Source organism: Petaurus breviceps, unplaced genomic scaffold (assembly GCF_028583685.1).
Source record: "Petaurus breviceps papuanus isolate PSGF00001 unplaced genomic scaffold, PetGlider_PUasm1.0 91133, whole genome shotgun sequence".
Taxonomy (NCBI): Eukaryota; Metazoa; Chordata; class Mammalia; order Diprotodontia; family Petauridae; genus Petaurus; species Petaurus breviceps.
In genome coordinates this window covers 30,827,814-30,849,503 of record NW_027187419.1, presented here as the reverse complement: position 1 = coordinate 30,849,503, position 21,690 = coordinate 30,827,814, and the positions used below count along the sequence as shown (strand labels likewise).

The window sequence follows — 21,690 nt, the reverse complement described above, 5'->3', positions numbered from 1 at the left end:
CTTAGAAACATACCTGGGCAGCAAATAAGTCAGTTGCACATTTTTCTGGAAGGCTGAAAATGTCTTGTCACCATACTAACTCCCTCATTGGACCTGCTCTATTTCAATAAGCTTTCAAACTCCGACCCAACCCCAAAGTGAAAATGGGAGGAGTCATTTCATCCATTCCTTACTTATAACTAGTTCTGGGTGAGGGGGAGGGACAGGGCAAGGCTCTCTGTTGAGCACCTTGCTGCCTGAGTTACATTCACCAATGCCTCCAGAGCAGCTCACTGGCTGCATCCTTTCCCTCACATTCCTTCATCTGTCTGGGCTGGTCGAAGCAGTCACAAGGACATACTATATTGGGATTGTGGAAGAACTCTGGGATTATGTACCTCTGGGGAAGAATGTTATTACGGGAAAAAGTTTCTCAGAAGACAAGTGAGTAAATCTGTAGCTCTAGAATAGTTATCCAGAGTTGTATTTTGTTTGTTTTTGTTGTTGTTTGCTTCCTAATTCCCTCCTTGAGAGGGTTTACATTTACTACGAAAGTGGCCAGTGAGGGCATATGTCAATGTAGCTAAGGTGGAAAGGGGAGGGAATTTGGTTTTGTTAAATGACAGTAAAAGGTATTTGTCGATAAGGTGGGAGGGATGGTATGTGTTTTAAGTTCCCAGTGGAGAATGAGTCTATGGATATCATTCTTCAAAGAGGCAAGTGGATCATCAGGTGTCTTCCTTAACAGCAATTCATATTTTATGTTAGGGTTTAAAAATGACAACTGCAAACTTAACCAAGTCCCTCCCACCCTGGTCTTGTACCAACGGCAGTAGTCTAGGTTTGGTTTGTATATAACCTAGAGTGAAAAGTTATGGATTTTTAGATTTTTACAAGTTTTCCCCAAAGCAAAGTACATCCTCTGTTTTGTGTATTTGTTTACTTGTTTCCAGATGCTTTGGGTGTTTTTCTTTTACAATAAAAAGGAAATAAGAGTGTCCTCCAGGCAGTAATCTCTTTCCAAAACTTTAAAAGAGAAGAATAAGAGACTGGTAGATTCATTTATACTAATTTTTAGATCAACTTAGGAGTTCATAGGGTTTGTCAGATCCTACAGAGGACCTTAGACATCAGAAAGATTCAACCAATAATTAAACTGAATTAGGTTAGTTGTTTTCTTTTTCTCTTTCATCCACGGCAGGAGGAGGGTTTTTCCTCTTCTCACTCCTTCCTGGAGTGGGGCAGTATGGCTACTGCCCACAGCACAGGTTTATAGGATAGCACTAAATGTCCAGGGTTTTTTAGGTGAGTGTATGAGGTGTAGTGGAAGGAAGACTTGACTGATTCAGAAGACCTGGACTTGAGTAATGTGTCTAGCATTTAACAGCTTGGCAATCATGGACACATCACCACGATCCGCAATTTCTTCATCTATATAATAGGAATAATACTGCTTGAACTACATACTCCAAATGTACCCCCTTACTACTTGTGTGATATTGGGCAAGTCACAACCCAGATGTGTCAAACACATGCACGCGCACACATACCCCCCTGCCCCCACATGTGCGCACATGCACCTGACTGGCTCCATACTTTAGAATGTGTCCTAAATCAGATTAGAATGGAGTTGGGAAATATTTAACAAAATAAATAAAAATATAATAGAACACAAATATTAATATGTGGTTTTCTAAGCCAATATGCGGTAGCAAGAATCCTTATGTTCCATTTAGTGGCCGCTTTTCTATTTGAGTTTGACATCATTGACTTAACCTGTCTGGGCCTTAGTCTTTTCATCTGTAGAATGAAGAGACTGGACTAGACTGGCTGTGAGGTTCCTTTTCCTTGTAGATTTATGATACTATGGGGTTGTTGTGAAGAAAGGATTTTGTAAACAGTGAAGAGTTATGTACATTTGAGTTGTTGCTGTGGTTTTATAGATCTTTATTTCTTAATTTACTTTGTGGAGAGGAGAGGGGGACAATGGATGTATAATAACCTAAGAATATTTTTCATCAGAGACTCCTTCCTTCTCTCCCTTCTTCTACTCTCTGATACTCTGAGGGTTAAACACCTAGGATTCCTCCCTTCTCTTCCTATCCGCCATATGCATTTCTCCTTATTTCCAGGAGTATTAGTGCTTGCTTTCATTTTCCTGCTTTTTGAACACCCTTTCAGATGTTCTGGCACTTGCTGCTGGGAATCCATAACTTTGTGCTTTTGATAAGCAGGAGTTTTCCCATGCACACCCAAGCTCCATTTCTAAGATCAGCTGATAAAAATGCCATTGGGAACATAGAAAAGCAAAAGTCCAATTCTCCTAAGGGTTTGAATGAACCTGACGATTTTTTAAAAAGTTTTTTTCCTCTGAAGACTTGAGGGCAAACCAGAAAAATTTGAAGACATAGCAGCATTGGAGATAGTGGTGGTAGCAGTTTGGAGAACAAAGAGAAAAGATCTAATTGACTTACTATATTTGGTATTTCAGGTCCCTAAAATCAATCAATCAATCAATCAGAGGGTCATAGACTTAGAATTAGAAAGGACCTTAAAGGCCAACAAATCCAACCTCCTAATTTCAGAGATGAGGAAACTTAGGAACAAAGTAGTGAAATGACTTGCCCAAGGTCATACAGCTAGTAAGAGTCTAAAACAAGATATCACACAAGTTTGGTCTTCTTGACTACAAGTCTGGTGATCTATTTACTCCTCTACCAATTATGTTCCAGTCACCATTCTATGCATGGGGGAGAGAAGGAAAAAGAAAACAGCCTCTGCCTTTAGCCCAAACACAAAGCAGACACAGTCCAAATTTGCTTGCTGAGAAAGGACTGCACATCTTCTGTTGAGGTTGCTAAGAACCTCTCCATCAGCACCAGGAGACTTGTGTAGAAGTTGTCAAGAGCCAGATTTCTGATAAATATAAGGAGAAGCTTCCTAAAAATCAGAGACTTTTAAAGTAGAATGAACTACCTTTAGAAGTTTACATTCACCGGAGGCCTTCAAATGGAGGCTGGATGAAGACTTGGCAAAAATGTTGCAAATGGTACTTCTATTTGGCCACACAGGTTGAACAAGATGGTTTCTCAGCCTCTGTATTTCCCTGTAATTGGAGCCAGGAGTTGGAATAGCTTCTCCAGGATGTTCCAATTACAAAGAAATACAACCGAGGACTAATTACAAGGAAGGGTTAAATCCCTTTGAAAATATTTTGAAGGGCCCAAATACCCATATAAATTCTCCTCCCAGAGAGAAAATGAGAAGTAACATTGATGGTCAACTGGTCAAACAGGCAATTTGTCTCCTATTGATCTAAAGTCTGGGTTGCTGCTTCCCCAAAATAGGTTCCAAGGAGCTTTTGTTTGGTTTCATTCTAAGTCACATGAAAATCTTCTCAATCAGAAACAATACTATGGAGAAAATGTCAAAGTAAGGAAAAGAAAGAAAAGGTGGGGTATGAGGCAAGACAGAAAGGAGATCCATAGAAGTTGGTTGGATCAGAATCAGGGACTGAATGAAATTGAATAACCTGCACATTGACTCTGTAAAAGGAAGAGGATGGGTGCTAACAGACTCTGTCCCAAATCTGACTCTCAGAAGAGAGAAGGAGATGGAGTGGAGAGTTGGTGCTCACTGATGACTGATTATCTGGGTGAGCAGCTGGAAGTCATAAAGTGTTGGGTAGAGCCTTGGGCCATTTGGGAGACACTAACCCCTGTTCTGAAGCAATGAGGCAAGCACCATAAATGTGATGTGCTTTCTGTCTTATAGGAAAGACATGTAGGTTGGATGGGTTGCTCTGAACAATGTACACTTTCACTTTCTTCCCTAGTTTCCCTCATAAACAACAGGGTGTGTTTGTGAGAAAGTGAACAGGAAATAAGAGTATGTGTGATCAATACCCAGAGACAGGCAACTGTGGAAAAATGTAAACTTATATTGGATTTAGAGTTAAAGCTTCTGAGCTTGAATCTTGGCCATGTTATTTACTTTGATGACTTTGGGCAAGCCATTTAACTTCTCCAGACCTCAGTTTCCTCACTTATTAAAGGAGGCAGTTGAACTGGAAGCTCCAGAGTCTATGATCGTATGCACAGAGAACTAGGGTGTTTAGGCTTGTGGAGGTAAATTATCCTGATACACTCCAGTCTATGATTTGATCTCATGAACAAATGTGTTTTACATTCAACCAACTGGTCACTGTGCATCTCACACAGTTTAGAATCTTGCACATAGTAGGTACTTTTTAAATGCTTGTTGAATTTGTTGAAGGACATTGACAAGTGGGAGATGATCCATATCTATAGGAGGGCAACCAGGAGGGTGAGGGCAATCCACCATGATGACACCATGTCATATAAACAACATCAAAACTTTTAGCCTAGAAGAGAGAAGATAACTTAAGAATGACATTGTAGTAGTCTCTAATTAGTTGTCATGTAAAAAAGATAGTAGATTCATTCTGCTTTGCTCAGAGGATAGAACTAGGCACAATGGGTAGAAGCTGCAAAGAGACTGATTTATTAGGACTCAACACAAGGGCTCTCTGATAGGGACAGACACTCTCCTGGGAAAAGTGTCCTGGACAAACAGACCTGAAGATCACATGACCACGGTTTGAATTCTGTCTCTAATTACTAACTGGTTGCATAATTGCGGGCAAGTCACCTCTCTTCTTTGGACATCAGTTTTCTCAACTGTAAAATTAGGCACTTGGAATAGAGGACATCTTAGAACATTTCCAGCTCTGTGTCTTATGATGGCAAAATGATCCAAAAAGAATGGGCTGTCTCCGGTGTAGTGAGCTCCCCGTCAGAAGAGGTTTTTAAAAGGGACGATTAGACGAACACTTGTCCAGTGTGTTATAGTGGGTCCCACTCAGGATTCTGTGACTCTATTCATAAGTATGAAAACTGTGCAGTCAAGTTCATTGCTCCCTGTGATTAGTTTTAACGTTTTGGTTCTTTTTTCTTCTAATTTAGTCACCTCATGATGATTAGAGGTTCAGTGCTTTGCACAGAAATGGAACACAATTTCAATGTTTGTTGAATAAATAAATGAATCGTAATTGGAAGAGGTATAAATAAAGGAATAAAAAACCAGAACTAGATGTAAGGGAGGCACATAATCTATACATGTAGACAATGCAGGGTCATGGGAGAATCACTGGACTGCGAGGAGAACTGGGTTTTATTTCTGACTTGGTCACGAATAATTATGTGACCTTGAGTAAATTTCTTAAACCCCTTGCCTTCTTAGTAACTAATATTGACCTCATTTAAAAAAAATAAAGGTATCGGTTTAGATTATCCCTAAAGTTTGACCCAAACTTTTTATTCCAGGAAGGTTTTTTTTTTTTAAGAAGTCAGTGGCATAAAAAAAAAAGAACAACCCCAAAACGATTTGCAACCTACTTAATAATATGAACCAGAGTGGAAGACATCAAGGAACAAATTAGGAAAAACATGAAAGATTTCAAATTTACCTCCATCTATCCAACTACTGCCTTCAAGGCAACTCAACTCAAGCCTAGGCTTTTCTACAAAGGCTTTCTAAACAATCCTAATCTATGCCAATCACTCCCCTTCCTAAATACTCATAGAATTTATGAGCCATATCCTACATTTGGGTACTTGATTATATTCCAGTTTTTCCCTAATCCTTTCAATTACATCAGTTTTGCTTCCTCTATCAGACTGTAAGACTTTTTTGGATCAGAGACTACTTTAGCATCTTTGTAATCATTAGTAGGGAGCTTAGTAGTCATTAAAATAGTATAGATAGAATTATAAGAATTAAAGTTTTCTTTTTTTCTGCATAAGTAATAACTTTATTGTAACTTGATGTGCTGAAATGCAAAAATATTTTCAGCAACAAGATACAAAAAGTATCTGCACATTAACATCAGCTGATTAAAAAAAGAGGCTGGCTGGTTTGATACAAGTGTTTATACATATATTATGAATTTTCTAATTCATACCCACCCCAATGCTGGTCTTTAAATCATTATAACAATGTGTTTATTTCCAAAAGAGGACTCAGTTAAGTTAAGCCTTCATTCTAAACACCCCAATACATAATTAACTGGACTGCTGTGCATGATGATGAAGCCAAACATCTAAAGAATTCCCACAAATTCCCTTTCAAAGTCCATTTACTGCAAACAGAAAACAAGCTGTGAGTGTAATTCAATTCAGCAAACATTTATTAAGCACCTACTATGTGCAGAGCACTAGTTTAATCTTGATAAGTTTATAAGGAAGCTCTGTGTGTGTTTTTGTATGTGTGTAACTTTCCAATACGTTAAATCCAGTGAGCAATATTACCGAGTCAGTTTCAAATGTTAATTTTAAACTATGAAACATCTTTACAAGGAAATAATGAACTTTAAAATTTCATTCTTAAAATACTTATTGTAGACCATGAGAATGCAAATATAAATATCTGATGTGTTTGAATTAGGAAGGAAAAAACCTCTTCCGTTCAAGAATACTTTATAGGACTGCTTGCATTAGATTAAAAAAAAATATGAATAAAGGACTTGGTTAGAGTTTAGGAATGTTTTTCTCAACTACACATCAACAAAGGTCATTTGCTTTCATGTTTCAATTGTAAGCTTACTACAATATCAAAAAGGGAAATAAATTAATCCTTTTCATAATTTATTTTCAATCTAGTTTACTTATACATGAATAACACTTGAGAAAACTTAAGATATTTTGATGCTTTGTAAGTTAATTTTATAATAGAAGTCCTAAAAGGCACTGTATTTTCTTAGTTCAGTATGCAGTAAATTGACCATATAAAAAAGTATTTTATAGCTTCCTCACTTCCTGAACTGCCTCCTAAATAAAGCAAGTTGAAATGAAATATCTGAAACTAACCTGTAATTTTAAGATTTAATTGAGTCCTATTTTCAGAAAAATCTATCTCTGTAAAAATTCCACACACACATACATACAAGCGTGAACATACATGCAACATGACCACACAACACATGCAAGATTCTCCAAAAAAGTGTGAAGGTGGTAGATGTGAATATTTAAGAAGGTAATGTTGGCAAGCCAAAATGTTATGGCACCTTCATACTTGTGCTAGAAACACTTGTACAGTTTTTAAAAACAAAACACATGCATACATACACACTGTTTTAAAATCTTAGCCTGAATAAGAACATTTTGTGTTGGTTTACTTTGTAAGATAGAACATTTGAAATTAATCACTACATTTCTAGGGGAAAGTCCCCTTGGAAGTGACAAAAAAGGGACATAGAAGCAAGCTGGTGATTTGAAAGGACAAAAATGTTCTGGACAGGGCCCACTGAGAATGCTGCATGGGGTTTAAATGCAACCAAAATGCTGAGTTAAAGTTTTCTTGACCACAGACATGACTAAGTTGAAGGCAATTAGACCTCATTCTAGTGCATTGAAATTTAGAGGTTGCTTAAAGCATTTCTGCTCCTCACCAGACAAAAAAAAATCTGACCTTAACACCTAAGTAATAAGGACAATTAGTTAGGGCTTACTTCCTTTTTCCTTAATCCTGTGGTTTAGCTTCAGGTGGATTCTTCACAGCAACCTCTTCAACAGTGTCTTCTTGCCCCCAGGAACTTATGTCCTCACGTCAGAGGTCTTTTTCCACCTCCCCATGAGCTAAATTGAAATTTTTCTTTTTAAAGATTTGAGGGGGGGGGGGGGAAGAGAGCACTTTTCATGCTGCTTGTCATAAGAACAAGACTTGCTAGTTATTTTTTAATTCTCAACATCAAGAAGACTATAAATTAGGAGGCTTCAGATGGAATTAGAAGCAGAAAAACCTTTGGGGACCCAAACTGACCAATGTCACACTTATCTACTAGCTCCTCAGTTCTGAGGACGAAATGGAAAATAAATGGTCAGGGTCATCACGTCTGCAACAAAAGCACCATCTATGTATTCAGTGCGTGCTTTGTGCAGAGCTTCATGCTATTACTTGGGGAGATGTAAAGTTTGTGTAAGACACGGCACCTGCTTTCAGGAAGCTTATAGCCTAGTAGGAGCATAAAACACAAAATAGTTAAATATAGGAAATAGCTATATAGTATGCCATGTTACATGATAAAGTGCTATCTGAGAACCAAACAAGAAATTTGTTACTGACTGATCAGACAGATTTCTTAGAGGCAATGTCATTTGCATTGGACTTTAAGAGATGGATAAGAATTCAACAGGTAAAGAGAGGGTAAGAGAGGACAGCAGAGGCTCAGGAGAGAGCCCAAGAAATGGCACAGAGGTGGGAGCACAGGGTGTTTGATGTGGAAGCAGAGAGAGATAATTGTCTATTCTGGTTGGTTAATTGTACGTAAAGGAGGAATCATTTGACAGAAGACTGGAAATGTAGCTTGGCATTAGATTGTGAAGGGTCTTGAATGCCAAGATTTTTACAATACTGAGATGGCACAATTTAATAGACTCCCCACATATGTAAGTAACTTGACTAGAGTCATGAAAACTAGAATTAAGGGGTAGCTAGGTGGCGCAGTGAATAGAGCACCAGCCCTGGAGTCAAGAGGACCTGAGTTCAAATCCGGCCTCAGACACTTAACACAAAAAGTAGCTGTGTGACCTTGGGCAAGTTACTTAACTCCAATTGCCCTCCAAAAAGCAAAACAAAAACAAAAAAGCCCTAGAATTGAAAATACAATTGAGACTATTTGACAATGTTTTTAGGAAAGTGTGACATCTAGGAGCTAGAGTCTAGAGAAAGATGCATACCATGATCCCATTCTGCACCTCTTAGCTGGATTTAATTTGAACAAACAAGCTCCTTTGATTCACTTGGCAACCGTGCCAACATTTTGATCTACTTAAGCTAATCCTAGTTGGGCCAATAAAATATTTAATTAAAGCTTCTGAATCTTGTATACTCCTCTTTGGAGGATCCAAGTCACAATCCTCACCTTAGGCCTCCTGAATATCATGCTGGTTCAGTAGAGGAGAATTCACTTCTGGTCAATGCCAAACTAATAAAAAAATGATGTAGGCAAAATGGCTCCTGGATCTGGATTGTAGTGGCAACCATATGGTGACAATCTCTCTCATTCCAGGGTTTTGGGAGTTGGTAAAAGGAAAGCTGTGCTAACCACATTATTTCTTCATGGAGTCAACCAATATGAAACCTTATACTAAGGAGGGACTTGTATATCTGCAAGGAGGACCAGTTCAAGGCAAGAAAGAGACAGGGCTACTTGTCCAAGTTTTGAAGACAGGAGGAAGATGCCACTTTAGTAGGACCAAGTCTTAGAAAAAGGATAATCATTCACAATTTATTTACATTCTCAGCTCCATCATCATCATCATCAAAAAACATTTATTAAGTTCTTGGATAAAGATGTTGCTATGTGCTGTGGATTCCCCCTTCCTTCTTCCTTTTTTATTCTACTATTTGTTTCCATTACTACTCCATCCCTCACTTTTCCATAATGCATGATCATCTATTTTGCCTCTTTTCTCCTTTCTACTCTCAACTTAACCCTCCCTCTTCCTGCTCCCACTTGGGCTGGTTTTAGGGAGGGGGAAAAGGAGGCCTCTGGGCTGGTAACAGGGAAAACCCACTATAATGGTCCTTGGGATGGGGAGGAAGTAGCAAAGAGAGCCAAAACAGATGAAGGAAAGGGAACAAATAACCCTCATTGTTAAGAGCGTCTTACAGTTTTGCTTCATGGCATCACTGATTTAGTGGGAAGAAACCTTAGAGACCATCGAGCAGATGAGGAAAGGCCCAGAGAAACCAAATGATTTGCCCAACAGTTTATAAGGTGCTTTCCTTACAACAATCTTATGGGAGTAATCAGTGAATGTGTTATTGTTTCCATTTTACAGATGAGGCAGAGAACTGAAATTCAGAAAGACCTCATTTCATTGTCTACCATCAAACAGCTTGCTAGTGTCAGAGGTGGGCTTGAACTCATATCTTCTGATTCCCCACCCCTTGCTCTTTCTGATATGCTGTTCTGTTGCCAATTTTTCCAGAGAACCAGTTCATTTGTCCGTAAAGGCACCACACAGTAGGGATGGACTGGAGTCAGATGCATCTGTTTCAAGAGAGCTGATTATTAAATTTTCCATAGGGACATTTACAACCTTGCAATAAGCAACTGCTACAGTTCGGGGCTTGATTTATTGTTTTATTGATTGGATATAATGGAGAAAATATTAATAATACAGATTAAATTTTTAAAGTGTATCATATGTACATTTTCTTTCTTCCTGGAGTGCCAGTTTTTAAACATTTGCTAGCACACTCATACTACAAACCCCACTATCTCCAAACCCAAGCTGATGTGATGAATTGGCCCAGGGAATGTTACAGTTTCCACACAAGGATTCCTGAACCATAATTCTCCTCCTTTGAAGGTCCCTCCCCATAGTACCAGGACCAGAGGACCCACTCTGGGGAAAGATTTGTCTCTGTCTTCACACTTTCTCTTTCTCCCCTCTATATTTACCCACAACTTAGTGATTCATTTTGGAATGAATCTTGTCTATCTTAGAGAAGACTCTGAGGGAAATGAAATAGTCTCAGGTTCAAGGAGTACAAGGGGAAAATGCATGGCTCAGAAGACTCAAAAATGATTAATTTAATTAGGGAGGGTGTGTGGGCTTTGCAGTTGTTTGTAGTGTGTAATCAAAATCATCACCTCTTTTTTTTTTAACCAGAGTTGAAGCACTCCCAGTTCTTTTTCCTTCTTGTTGGGGAATAATAGTCTTCCTCAATTTAAGACAACTCTCAATTAACGTGCTTAGGACAGTGACTGACAAATAGTAGGTGCTTAATAAATGCTTGTTTCCTAAGTAGCTTTAGTAAGCTCCTAACTACTCACAAAATTTTTTCCCCTCCCTATGTAGAAACTTTTCCCTCATCTTCTCTGCTTAGATCAATCCTTCCCTTCTTCCAGGGCCCAGTTCAAGCCCTGAACTCTTCTGGGAAGTTTTCACAAATGATCCCAGTCCACATTGATACTCCCCTTCTCTGAATTCCTACAGTGCTTATTATGCCCTCTTTTAATGGCATTGTAAGATCATCTAATCATTCATATCAATTGTAACCAATCAAAGATTGTAATCAGTCTAGATTTAGAGCCAGAAGGGATCTCAGAAATCATCTAATTTTACATATGAGAAAACCAAGGTCTAGAGAAGTTAAGTGACTTATCCAAAGTCACAAAGGGAGCAAGTAGTCTAGCTGGCTATGAATTTAGGCCCTCCGCCTTCAAATTCAGGGTTCTTTCCAATGTGCCATGCAACTTTTTATGGGTACTTGTCCCATTGCTACCTTGTGTTGTTATTGATCCCTTTAGTTACATATCCAATCATCTCAATTAGATTGGAAACTCCCAGAGGACAAACAAGTCTTAGACCCCTGTATCCTCCACGCCCAGTACATGGCAAGTATTTAACAAATATTCAATATGGTGGTGATGCTGGTGCTGACTGATTACAAAATAGTAACATGCTTTAAAGACCCAATTTGCTAGGCATGGATGTCTTACTCTTTTTTTTTTGCTTTTTGGAGGGCAATTGGGATTAAGTTACTTGCCCAAGGTCACACAGCTAGTTATGGATGTATTACTCTAAGAACCTTGACCTTGATATTCACCTGTTTAAAAAAAATCCACAGAACTAATTTCCAAGGATTTGTAGCTACTTTCCTCAAGCAGTTTCCATGGAATTGTTTTTTGTTTTGTTTTGTTTAAAAAAAAAAAACCCAATAACCATACCAAGGCTAATTTTGGCAAACAAGTTCTCTTTCTGGCTTAAAAGGTGTCTGTGCTGACATCACTGCCCCCAGGGCTTTGGCAGGATCTGAGAAGCTTCATCCTGTTTCAATCCTTGTCCTGTGTCATAGTAGCAGGGAAGGCAAGGAGGCCTGACTCAACTGGATTCCTTAGCAATAGGGAATGAGCTCCTCATAAGCTTCCATGCCTGTAGCCAGTGGTGGAATGTCTTGGGGATGGGAGTAGTGGGGAGGAACTCTTTTGCATTTGCTCCTAATGGTGTCTTCCTGGGGCTATGCTATAAACAATAAACTCACCCTTCCCTGGCATTCTAATTAATAGTTCATCTGGGATTAATTCCTTCGGAGAGCTCCCTTGAAGTTACACCCTTATCACCTTGCTGGAACATCCATGGTTCGCATTCTCCAAGATGAACAGCAGCTGGGATGTTAGACATAGGTATTTTTTGCTTAGTGTGCTCACGTATTCATCACCTCTGAGTCTTTTGTTCTTTTTCTCCTCTTTGCCTGTGATTGTCTTGTCAGTTTGATCGATTACCAGTCATTTCAAATTTCTCACGAGACAGAAATTAGACTAGACCCATAATTGAACAGAAAGGAATTGAGCCAGCTCCAGAATTGAGTCACAAGATGGAATCTGTCGAGTCACAAGATGGAATCTGTGGTTCACTCCAATTCCCACAAGTAACCACTTGCTTTCCTGGTCCCTTCAATTTCCTCAGTTTCCTCAATGCAATTCCTAACCTGGATTCTAACTCCAGGATTTCTGTGGCTTGCTCTCTTAAGGTCAGAGACCCCACTTTTTTTTGACCTAGAATGGTAAAGAACAAACAAAAAATGAGTCAAGGATGGAGTCATAAAAATTACCTCCTTCCCTTATTATAATGTGAGCTTCCTGATCAGGGACAAGTCTTGATTTTCTATTTGTATCCCCAGCACTTAACACAATATTTTCCTCATGGTGAACACATTAATTTTTTTCATTTCATTCATTCATTTTCATTAATTTATTCAAGTACCCACATAAGCAATACAATACTAAGATGACTGAATGGAAGGAAATAGCAGAGTTTAGCTCAATTTTGCCATTAAACAAATAGATTACTAAGCAATTTATCCCTTAGTCAAGTAGTAAATATGATCTAGATCTCCTTAGGGATGAAGATGAAAGACTTCCAATTTAAGCAGTAAGAAATTCCCTATGGGATGAACACAAAAGAGAAAGTGAAATCAGGGGTAGTTATTATAATTTAAGACAAGGCAACAACAAAAATAGATAAAAGAGATAAAGAAGAAAACTACACTTGGCTGAAAGGTAACAGAAAATGAACTGATTTCAATACTTAACACATACAGTAAATGGCATAGCTTTTAAATACTTAAAGGAAGAGTTGATGAATTACAAGGAGAAATAGACAATAAAATTATAATATGGGATGTCAATTTACTCCATCAGCCCTAGAAAAAAATCTAACCAAAAAATAATCCAGAAGGAAGTTAAGGATAAATAGGTTTTGGTTAAAAATTATATATGATAGACCTTTGATGATTTTTGAATGTAAATAGAAAGGAATATACATATTTCTGAAAGCTATAAGAACTATGGTCAATATAATGACCATTCATGATTCCAGAGAACTGATAATGAAATATGTTATCCATTTTCAGAGAAGTGATATTTATAATGTAGAATGATATGTATATAAATATATGTAGATATGTATGTGTGAATACATATATATACATATATAGGATGTACATAAAAATGTGTGTATATTCCGTATACATGTATGTGTATAATCATATGAGTGTGTGTGTGTGTGTGTGTGTGTGTGTGTGTGGAGCCATTGTAGGAATTGATTTTGTTTGACTATGCATATTGTTACTAGAGCCTTGATTTTTTATCTTTTTTAAAAAAAAATAGAGTATGCAGGGGAGTGGCAGGGAGAGGAAATAATGTTCTGTTAATATTTTTTTAAATGGAGAGGGTGGTACAGACATAAAATGTTGCATGAACTTTCAGATGAGGTCACTATATTATTACTTTTTCTTAATTGTTTTATTTTGTTGCAAGAGACTTGTTACAAAATGGGAGTAAAGTGAAAATGTATGTAATGTAAAAGCAAAACAAATTAATAAAGCTGAAAGTTCCCCTTCTTCCAAAAAGTGTTGCATAAGGTCAGGCAGAGTCTAATTTCTCCTGGTTCTGGGTTTCTCTGCTAGGATAGTTGACTTCTTCAATCTGAAGCACTAGGAGAAGGCAAATGGATTATTTGAAACTTTGTAGGGTTCTTGAGAGCACAAACATGTGATTTTTTTCCCTCTGTATACCCAGCACTTAGCACAGTACCTGGCATTTATTATGCACCTCGCCAATTCCTGTTGCCTGAGTGAAGGTTGCAGGGATGAGCGTGAGGCTGATCTCTAGATTCTGAACACAGTTTTTGTGTAAGAGAATAGAGGTCATTGAAGGAGATGGAGAGGGATTCTGAAAAGGTGTAAGAGAAGGAAAGGGAGAAAAGAGAAAAAGAAGAGGGACAGAGAAGGGGAGATAAGAGAAGAGCAGGGAAGACAGAAAACTGGCAGAGTGGAGGAGTAACAATGTTTGGGGTTGGTGTACTGTTGGGAGGGGTGCGAGAAGTGGTGGTCTAGGGGTGAGAGTGGAGGGGACTGACTGTGTCCATCTGTCCTTGCATAATCCTGTTCAGGAGCACTAATGTAGAATTTCATGAGTTTTTGACTGAGTGAGTCTGTGTCTCATTCCTGCAATTTCACAGATTTGGCGGTCAACTTTTGGCTAATCACGTTGCCCAGGCCTTTCTGGATTATTCAGGAGCTAATTAACCAGTCTGTGGATTACAAAGGCCTTTCTCTTGTTCCTACTTTTTCTATTCCTATTTAGTGTTTTTCAGACACATTCATAGACCCAACCAGAAGTCTCAAGTGTATTATGTGCCACTGGTGACAAGGGGAGCTGGTCCAGGGAGTATAGACAGCAGCAATAATACTTTACATTTGTAGAGAGGACTTTGCATTTACAAAACACTTTCATGTAACAATAATCATAATAATGATAGCTGATTTTATATGGCACTTCAAGGTTTGCAAAGTACCTTACATATATTATCTCATTTGTTCTTCATAACAATCTTGTGAGAAAGACACTATTATTCCAATTTTCCAAATGAAGAAACTGAGGCCAAGAGAAGTTAAATGATTTCACACAGTTAGTATCAAAAGATGAATGAATGAATTCAAAAGTATTTCTAAAAGTGCTTACCATGTGTCAAGTGCTGTGCTAAGCGCTAGAGATACAAAAGTGAGGAGAGCAGAGAGATAATACATTTAGAAGAATAGTGGCCGAGGAAGTTTTGGTCTGAGGAGTCACAAGGTTGGTGATGGAGCCACAGGGGAATCAATTGGCACTCTCTTTTCAGAAACAATGGTAGTATCGACTTGATTTCTCCACCCAGATCTTTCTGCTTCAGCCACTCCATTCACTGCGCTATGCTGTTCCCTTCCATACGCATTTGGTCTTCACAACAACCTTGTCAGTATGAGTATTATCTCTGCTTTATGGATGAAGAAACTGCGACTCAGAAAGATGAAATACCCTGTCAAGGTCACCAAGTTAGTAAGAGTTAGAGTTGGAAGTTAAACCCAGGACTTCTGACTAAGTCCAAAGCTCTTTCCTCTACCCTCCTAACCCCATTATGGAAAAGTTACTTGAAGGCTTATTATTTTTGTTAATGTGTCAACTATGTCATCTCCACATAGAGAAGATGATACATTATTGGGTGTCCTGAGTGATGTGTTACCTGTATATCTGCCTAGCTGATGATTAAGGTCAATCATGATAACAAGCTGTACAAATAGAGTGACTGAATTCCTTGGTTCACTAGCCTTGACCTTGCTTTCAGAGAGATTCAGGAGGTGCAGGAAATTACACTAAACCTAAAGATTCATCCTACTTTCAGTCAAGTCTTCATAATCTAGATAGACCCAGGTCTCCCTCTTCCCCCCATCTGCCTATATTTGCCTTCAGCCAGGGACTTCCTATTCCTGTCTGATGGTAATATCTTCTCCCTCTCTGTCTCTCAGCCCTATCATTCCTGAATGATTAATTATCAGCAGAGTAAACTAGGTCAACCCCTTACCACTGAGATCATGCAGGTACTGTGATGCCGGAAATACCTGAGAGCTTGCCTTTGAGGCAGGTAGAAGACTGGTAGATCTACTTAGAAAGATGATGCAAGACTGACAAGGTCAATTACACATTCTGATCACAACTTTGAGGAAGTAAATGTGAACCCCTGAACCTGATTCTTCCTTAATTATTCCACCCATTTGTGCTTTTTAGAAAACCTAGCCAAAGGAGATGGAATGAAGACATTTTATCCACATGGACTGGACTTCTAGGCCTGATGAGTTCCACCCCAAGTATCAATCAATAAATCTTTATTATTAAGGGCCCCCCATATGCCAAGCACTATGCTAGGCACTGAGGTTACAAATAAAATAAACAATCTCTACTTGTAAGGTACTTACATTCTAATAGGGGAAAGAACAAAAGCACATAAAAATATATTGCAGAAGAAATATAAAGAAAATAGTAGTTACCTACAAGGTAGTTTTGGAGGAAGGGCACTTGAAGTTGGAGGGGGGTCAGGAAAGACTTTATGTAGAAGATAGTGTTTGAGTTGTGTCTTAAGGGAAGAAGGGAATTCTATGAGGGGAAGGTGAGGATGGAGTACAATCTGGAGATGGGGTACAGCAAGTGCAAAGGCATGGGGACAATAGATGCCGTGTTCAATCTACAAGGAAGCTGGGAAGATAGGTTGGTGTAATGTAAAGGTCTTTAAAAACTAAACAAAGGAGCTTATATTTTATTCGATGGGCAATAGGAAGCAATTGGAGTTTACTGAGTAGGGAAATGACATGGCCAGATTGCACTTAAAGAAAGTTACTTTGGCAGCAGTGTGGACAAATAGATTGAAATGGGGAGAAACTTGAGATAGGGAGATCAATTAGGATTCTGTTGTAGTAATCTAAGCAAGAGGTGATTAGGGTCTGAACTAAGGTGAAAACTGTGAGTTGAGAGAAGTTGGATCTGAGAGACATGGGAGCAGAAATGGAAAGATTTGGCAATTAATTGGAAGTGAGGAGTGGAGGATAGTGGCTACGAGCCTGAGAGACTAGAAAAATGGTGATGCCTTCAACAGAAACAGTTTGGAAGTTTGGAAGAGGGATAGGATTGGGAGGAAACATGAGTCCTGTTTTGGACAGGTGGAGCCTAATTGGTTTCAGGACATCAAGGTGGAAATGACCAATAGGCAATTGGTGAAGTGGCATTGAAGCTAAGGAGAGAAACTGGGGCTAGATATCTGGGTCTGGGAGTATTCAGCTTATACCTTCTCTGCTTAGATTAAACCTAGAAACTTTCCTTTTCAGAAGGAAGCAAAAGGTCAGATACAGGCTATAGGGAGGAGGCTAAAAGCAAAGTGATACTAGAATAAGGTATAAAGAAAAGTGGGGGTCACTGGCATCATTGTGCCACGAAGTGGGAGGGGGGAGGTACAAAGTGAAGGAGAGGTCAGTGAATGGCATGGCATGGAAGCATACTCTTTGGGACTCTCTGGCATAGACTCGAAGCTTTTCTGGATCTGACCTATGGGTATATCTTAGAACTAATCATATCACCCACCATCGATCCAAATTGAACAATATAGATCATCACAAGTGAATGCTTCTTTTTTGGGCAGGTCTATGTCATGTTATTGTTGTGTGTGTGTGGGGGGGAACACTAGGAAAATAAAGGAGGAACAAAAGAAAAGGAGACAAACTTTTAAATGGTCAGTGATAAATTAGTGGAAGTAGAGAAAGGAGACAGAGAAACTAAATGAAAGAGGAGAGAGAGAAATCGTAGAATCTCAGCATTGGAAGGTACTTTAAGAGTACATTTAAGAGCCTACTGAGCATCTTCTCCAGAATATTCTCAAGGGTTATCTAATATCAGTAGGGGCAGTCACACCGAGGAAGGAAGGGTAAGAATGGAGAAAGAATAATGTATCAGAGGAGAACAAGAAAGAGAGGGGGAGAAACAGACAGACACACACACACACATACACAGAGAGACAGACAGAGAGACAAAGAGAAAGAGGTAGGGGAGGGAGAGAGAATAGAGAATATAGTGGATAAGTAGCTGTCAGTATCCCTTATCACAGACTGTTGCTATTTATGTTATTTCCTGTGTTGGATTTGTCTCAGTTAACATGGCTTTTGTGTGAAGTGATGAGCATGTGAAAAGTCTATGATAATACACCATCACTGTTCTCGTATCTGTTCTAATCCCCCAATATTCATGTAATGAGAAAAGGAAACAGACAAACAGAAAATCAACAGAGAAGAGAATCAGGAGACTAAAGTTTGTTGAAATTTAAGAGGAGGCAATTGAAGATAATTAGATTCAGTCCATATTTTCTCCCTTGGGGGAAACTTTTCCTTTTAGTAGGTTAAGCCAAATATCTGTTCCCACCATCTTTCTTAATGACAAATATTTGTTATTCCATGGCACATTTAATAAAAATGGTTGTGACATCAACCACCAAAATCTCTCCCTTTGTGGTCTCTACCCTTTGCTCTACCATCTCTTTCTATCTCTCTTCCTCCCTGTTTCTCTTCACCCTTCCTCTTTACTCTTAATCCTTTTCTCTTATTACCTCTTTTCTTTTTCTATTCACAGAAACTCTGCCCCTCTTCTTTCCCTTAGTCATATGAAATCACCTGATTTTGTGATTTTTATTCCTCCCCTTTTCTTTCTGTCTCTTCCTTTACCATTACCTCCCTAATAATACATTAATGAATGGACAGAAAGAGGGAAACCAGTAATGCAATCATTTGGCACTATCTATTCCTTGGTCTGAGTCTATCTTTCTTTCCTTAGAACCCAAAGTCTTTAAGGATAGGGATTGGATCTTTTTCATGACACTTCATGACAAATAGGTACTCAATAAGAAATATTTAGATAATAAATGACCACCAGAATTAGGGGAACTGAGCTTTGTTCTTAGTTCCGCCTCTGAAATTTTTTTATGATCTTGTGGGTGATAGCAATTATAATAATGACAACAGCACTGTAAGGTTTACAAAGTGCTTACATGTGCTATCTCATTTGATCTTCACAAAAACCCTGGGAGGTAAGTGCTATTATTATCCCCATTTTACAAATGAGGAAGCTGCGATAGGTTATGTGATTTGCCCAGGGTCATACAGCTAAGTAAATGTCTGAGGTGGGGTTTGAACTGAGCTCTTCAGGACTCCATAACTAACAATCTATCTACTGCACCACCCGGCTGCTTCATCTAAGATCCTTATGCTATAGTTTCCTCATTAGTAACATGAAAGGAATAATAAATACCTTCTCTTACTCTTTAAGAGTTACAGCTGCAAATTATATACTATGGAATCATAGTACCATGGAAATACAGAATCTAAGAGTTGGAATAATAATAACTAGAATTTATATAGCACTTTAAGGCGAAGTGTACTTATGGTAACTCATTCACTCCTCCCATCAACCATATGAGATAGGTACTATTATAATCCCTATTTTAAGGATAAGGAAACTGAGGCAGACAGAGGTTAAATGATTTGCTCATGATCATATAATGAAGTATATGAGACAGTATTTGAATTCAATTTTTTCTGACCCAAATTCACTCTTGGCTTCTGTGCCAACTAGCTGCCTTGGAAGGGATCTCAGAGGCCATCCAGTTCATCCCTGGGCAGATCACTAAGGACTCCTTGCAAGCTAATGCTAAACCATCAATGACTTTGTCCTGCCATTAAACCAGGTTCCAAACCCATCTAACTATGCTATTGTCTAGTTCTATTCTCTCCATCACTTATGCTAAGTATAGCATGAGCTATATACACTTCTCTAAAAATCTAGGTAATTTATATCTACACCATTCCGGGATCTGCCAATTTAGTAACCCTAACAAGGAAATAAAGTTAATTTAGTGTGATTTGTCAAGGAAATCATGCTAATTCTTTGTTATTATTCCTGCTTCTTTTTTTAGACAGTCATTAGCCATGCCTTTAATAATTCAAGAATTTTGACAGGAATTAGGGTCAAACTCACTGACATGCTCAACAAATGTCATTCTCTACTCTTTTGAAAATTGTAACAAAACTTGCCCTTCTCTAGTCTTTCAGGGGTTTTTCCCATTCCCCATAGTCTTCCAGATATCACTGACAGTGACTAAGTAATCAAAATCTCCACTTCTTTCAGAATTCAAGATATAGTTCATTTGAACCTAAAGACTTGGATTTGTGAAAAGCAGCATATCATAGTGAATAGAGGGCTAATCTCAAAGTCAGGAAGACCAGAATTTGGATCCTGTTTCAGGAATTGCTTAGCTTTGTAACCTTGGCAAGTCATTTAATCTTTCTTGGCATTGGTTTCCTCATCTATAAAATGGAGATAATAACACCTCACAGGATTGTTGTGAGAAGAGAGTGACCAGAAGGGCAAAGGGTCTCCATATTATGACATATAAATACCTGAGGATGTTTAACCTATAGAAAAGATTACTTAGGTGGGGATCATAGGAGTTGTCTTCAAGCATTTTAAAAGGTATAATGTGGAAGATCAAAGACAGAGGAAAAGGACCCATATGCAAAAAATATTTATAGCAGCTTCTTTGTGGTGACAAAGAACTGGAAACTAATGAGGTTAGTTTCTCCTGGAGAGGAGCTAAATAAATTGTGGTATGTGATTTTAATACAATACTAGTGTGCTTTGAGAAATGATAAAATAAATGTTTTTGGAGAAACCTGGGAAGACTAGCTGATGGAAAATGAGATATTTTTCAATCGTGAGGGGAAGGAGGGAGAGAAAAATCAAATTTTGTTCATTGAAAAATAAAATAAAATTTAATTAAAAATCAATGGTTGTTTTTTTTATTCCTCCAAAGAGGAGGCATATCATTGTTGGTGGCAGTGTAGATTACCAACAACTGGGAAGTGATATCCCCTTTCAACAGCAGCCATGTGTATGTGTGTGTGTGTGGGGGGGGACGTGAAGAATTGGTCTCAGTACATCATAATCATCCTTCAAAAATTAAGAAATGAGGAAAAAAGTTGCCTCATGTGTGACCATTTTTTTTAAAGCAAAAATACCCAAAGTTTGCTTTGTTTTTCCATTGAACAAACATATATCAAAAACCTATTGGATGCAAAATACTATGCTATTATATACAAAATGTTTAGATAACTCATAGTCTTGTCCCTAATGGAGTTTGCAATCTAATGGGGGGATAAGCTAAAACATACAAATATTATCCAATAAATACATTAAAAAAGTACAAAAAGAAGTGAAAGTTTGTGAAAGACTGTGTGGAGGAAGGATGGTTTGAATTGGTCATTGAAGGCTAGGTAGAAGTTCAATAGGTGAGGAGGGAGAGGGAAGATGTTGGCACATAACAGACAATCTAAACAAAGACAGTAGAGCAGTCTCTTATTAAGTCAATGGAGACTAAAAATATAAAATATAGATGGGAAAGATTGTGTAGGTTGCAAAACTTTTCTTGATAAGTAATAAGAAGCTATGAACACAAACTTATGCAGACAGAAGTTTATTTTGGTAGAAATATGAAGGATGTATTGGTGTAGTATGGGAGGATGATGGAGATGTGGAACCCTCTTATACCATTGAAATATTCCTGGCTATTGTTCCCTTCCCTCCCCTCCCCTCCCCTCTCCTCTCCTCTCCTCTCCTCTCCTCTCCTCTCCTTTCATCTCTTCTCCTCTCCTTTCCTCCTTCTTGCTTCCTCTTTCCCTCCCTACTTCCCTTCCTTCCTCCATTTCTTTCTCTCTCTCTCTTTCTTTCTTTCTTTCTTTCTTTCTTTCTTTCTTTCTTTCTTTCTTTCT

At 38.4% G+C, this 21,690-nt stretch overlaps 1 protein-coding gene across 1 annotated transcript in view; it reads left to right on the top strand.

Moving 5' to 3' along the window:
• Positions 1-243: 243 nt before the first annotated feature.
• HEPHL1 (hephaestin like 1) overlaps positions 244-21,690 on the top strand; it is a 93,537-nt gene continuing 72,090 nt past the window's right edge. Inside the window, exon 1 of the mRNA XM_069079896.1 lies at positions 244-423. Within this exon, the coding sequence (XP_068935997.1) occupies positions 254-423 (170 nt within the window). The 5' untranslated portion in view covers positions 244-253. The remainder of the gene's footprint in view (positions 424-21,690) is intronic.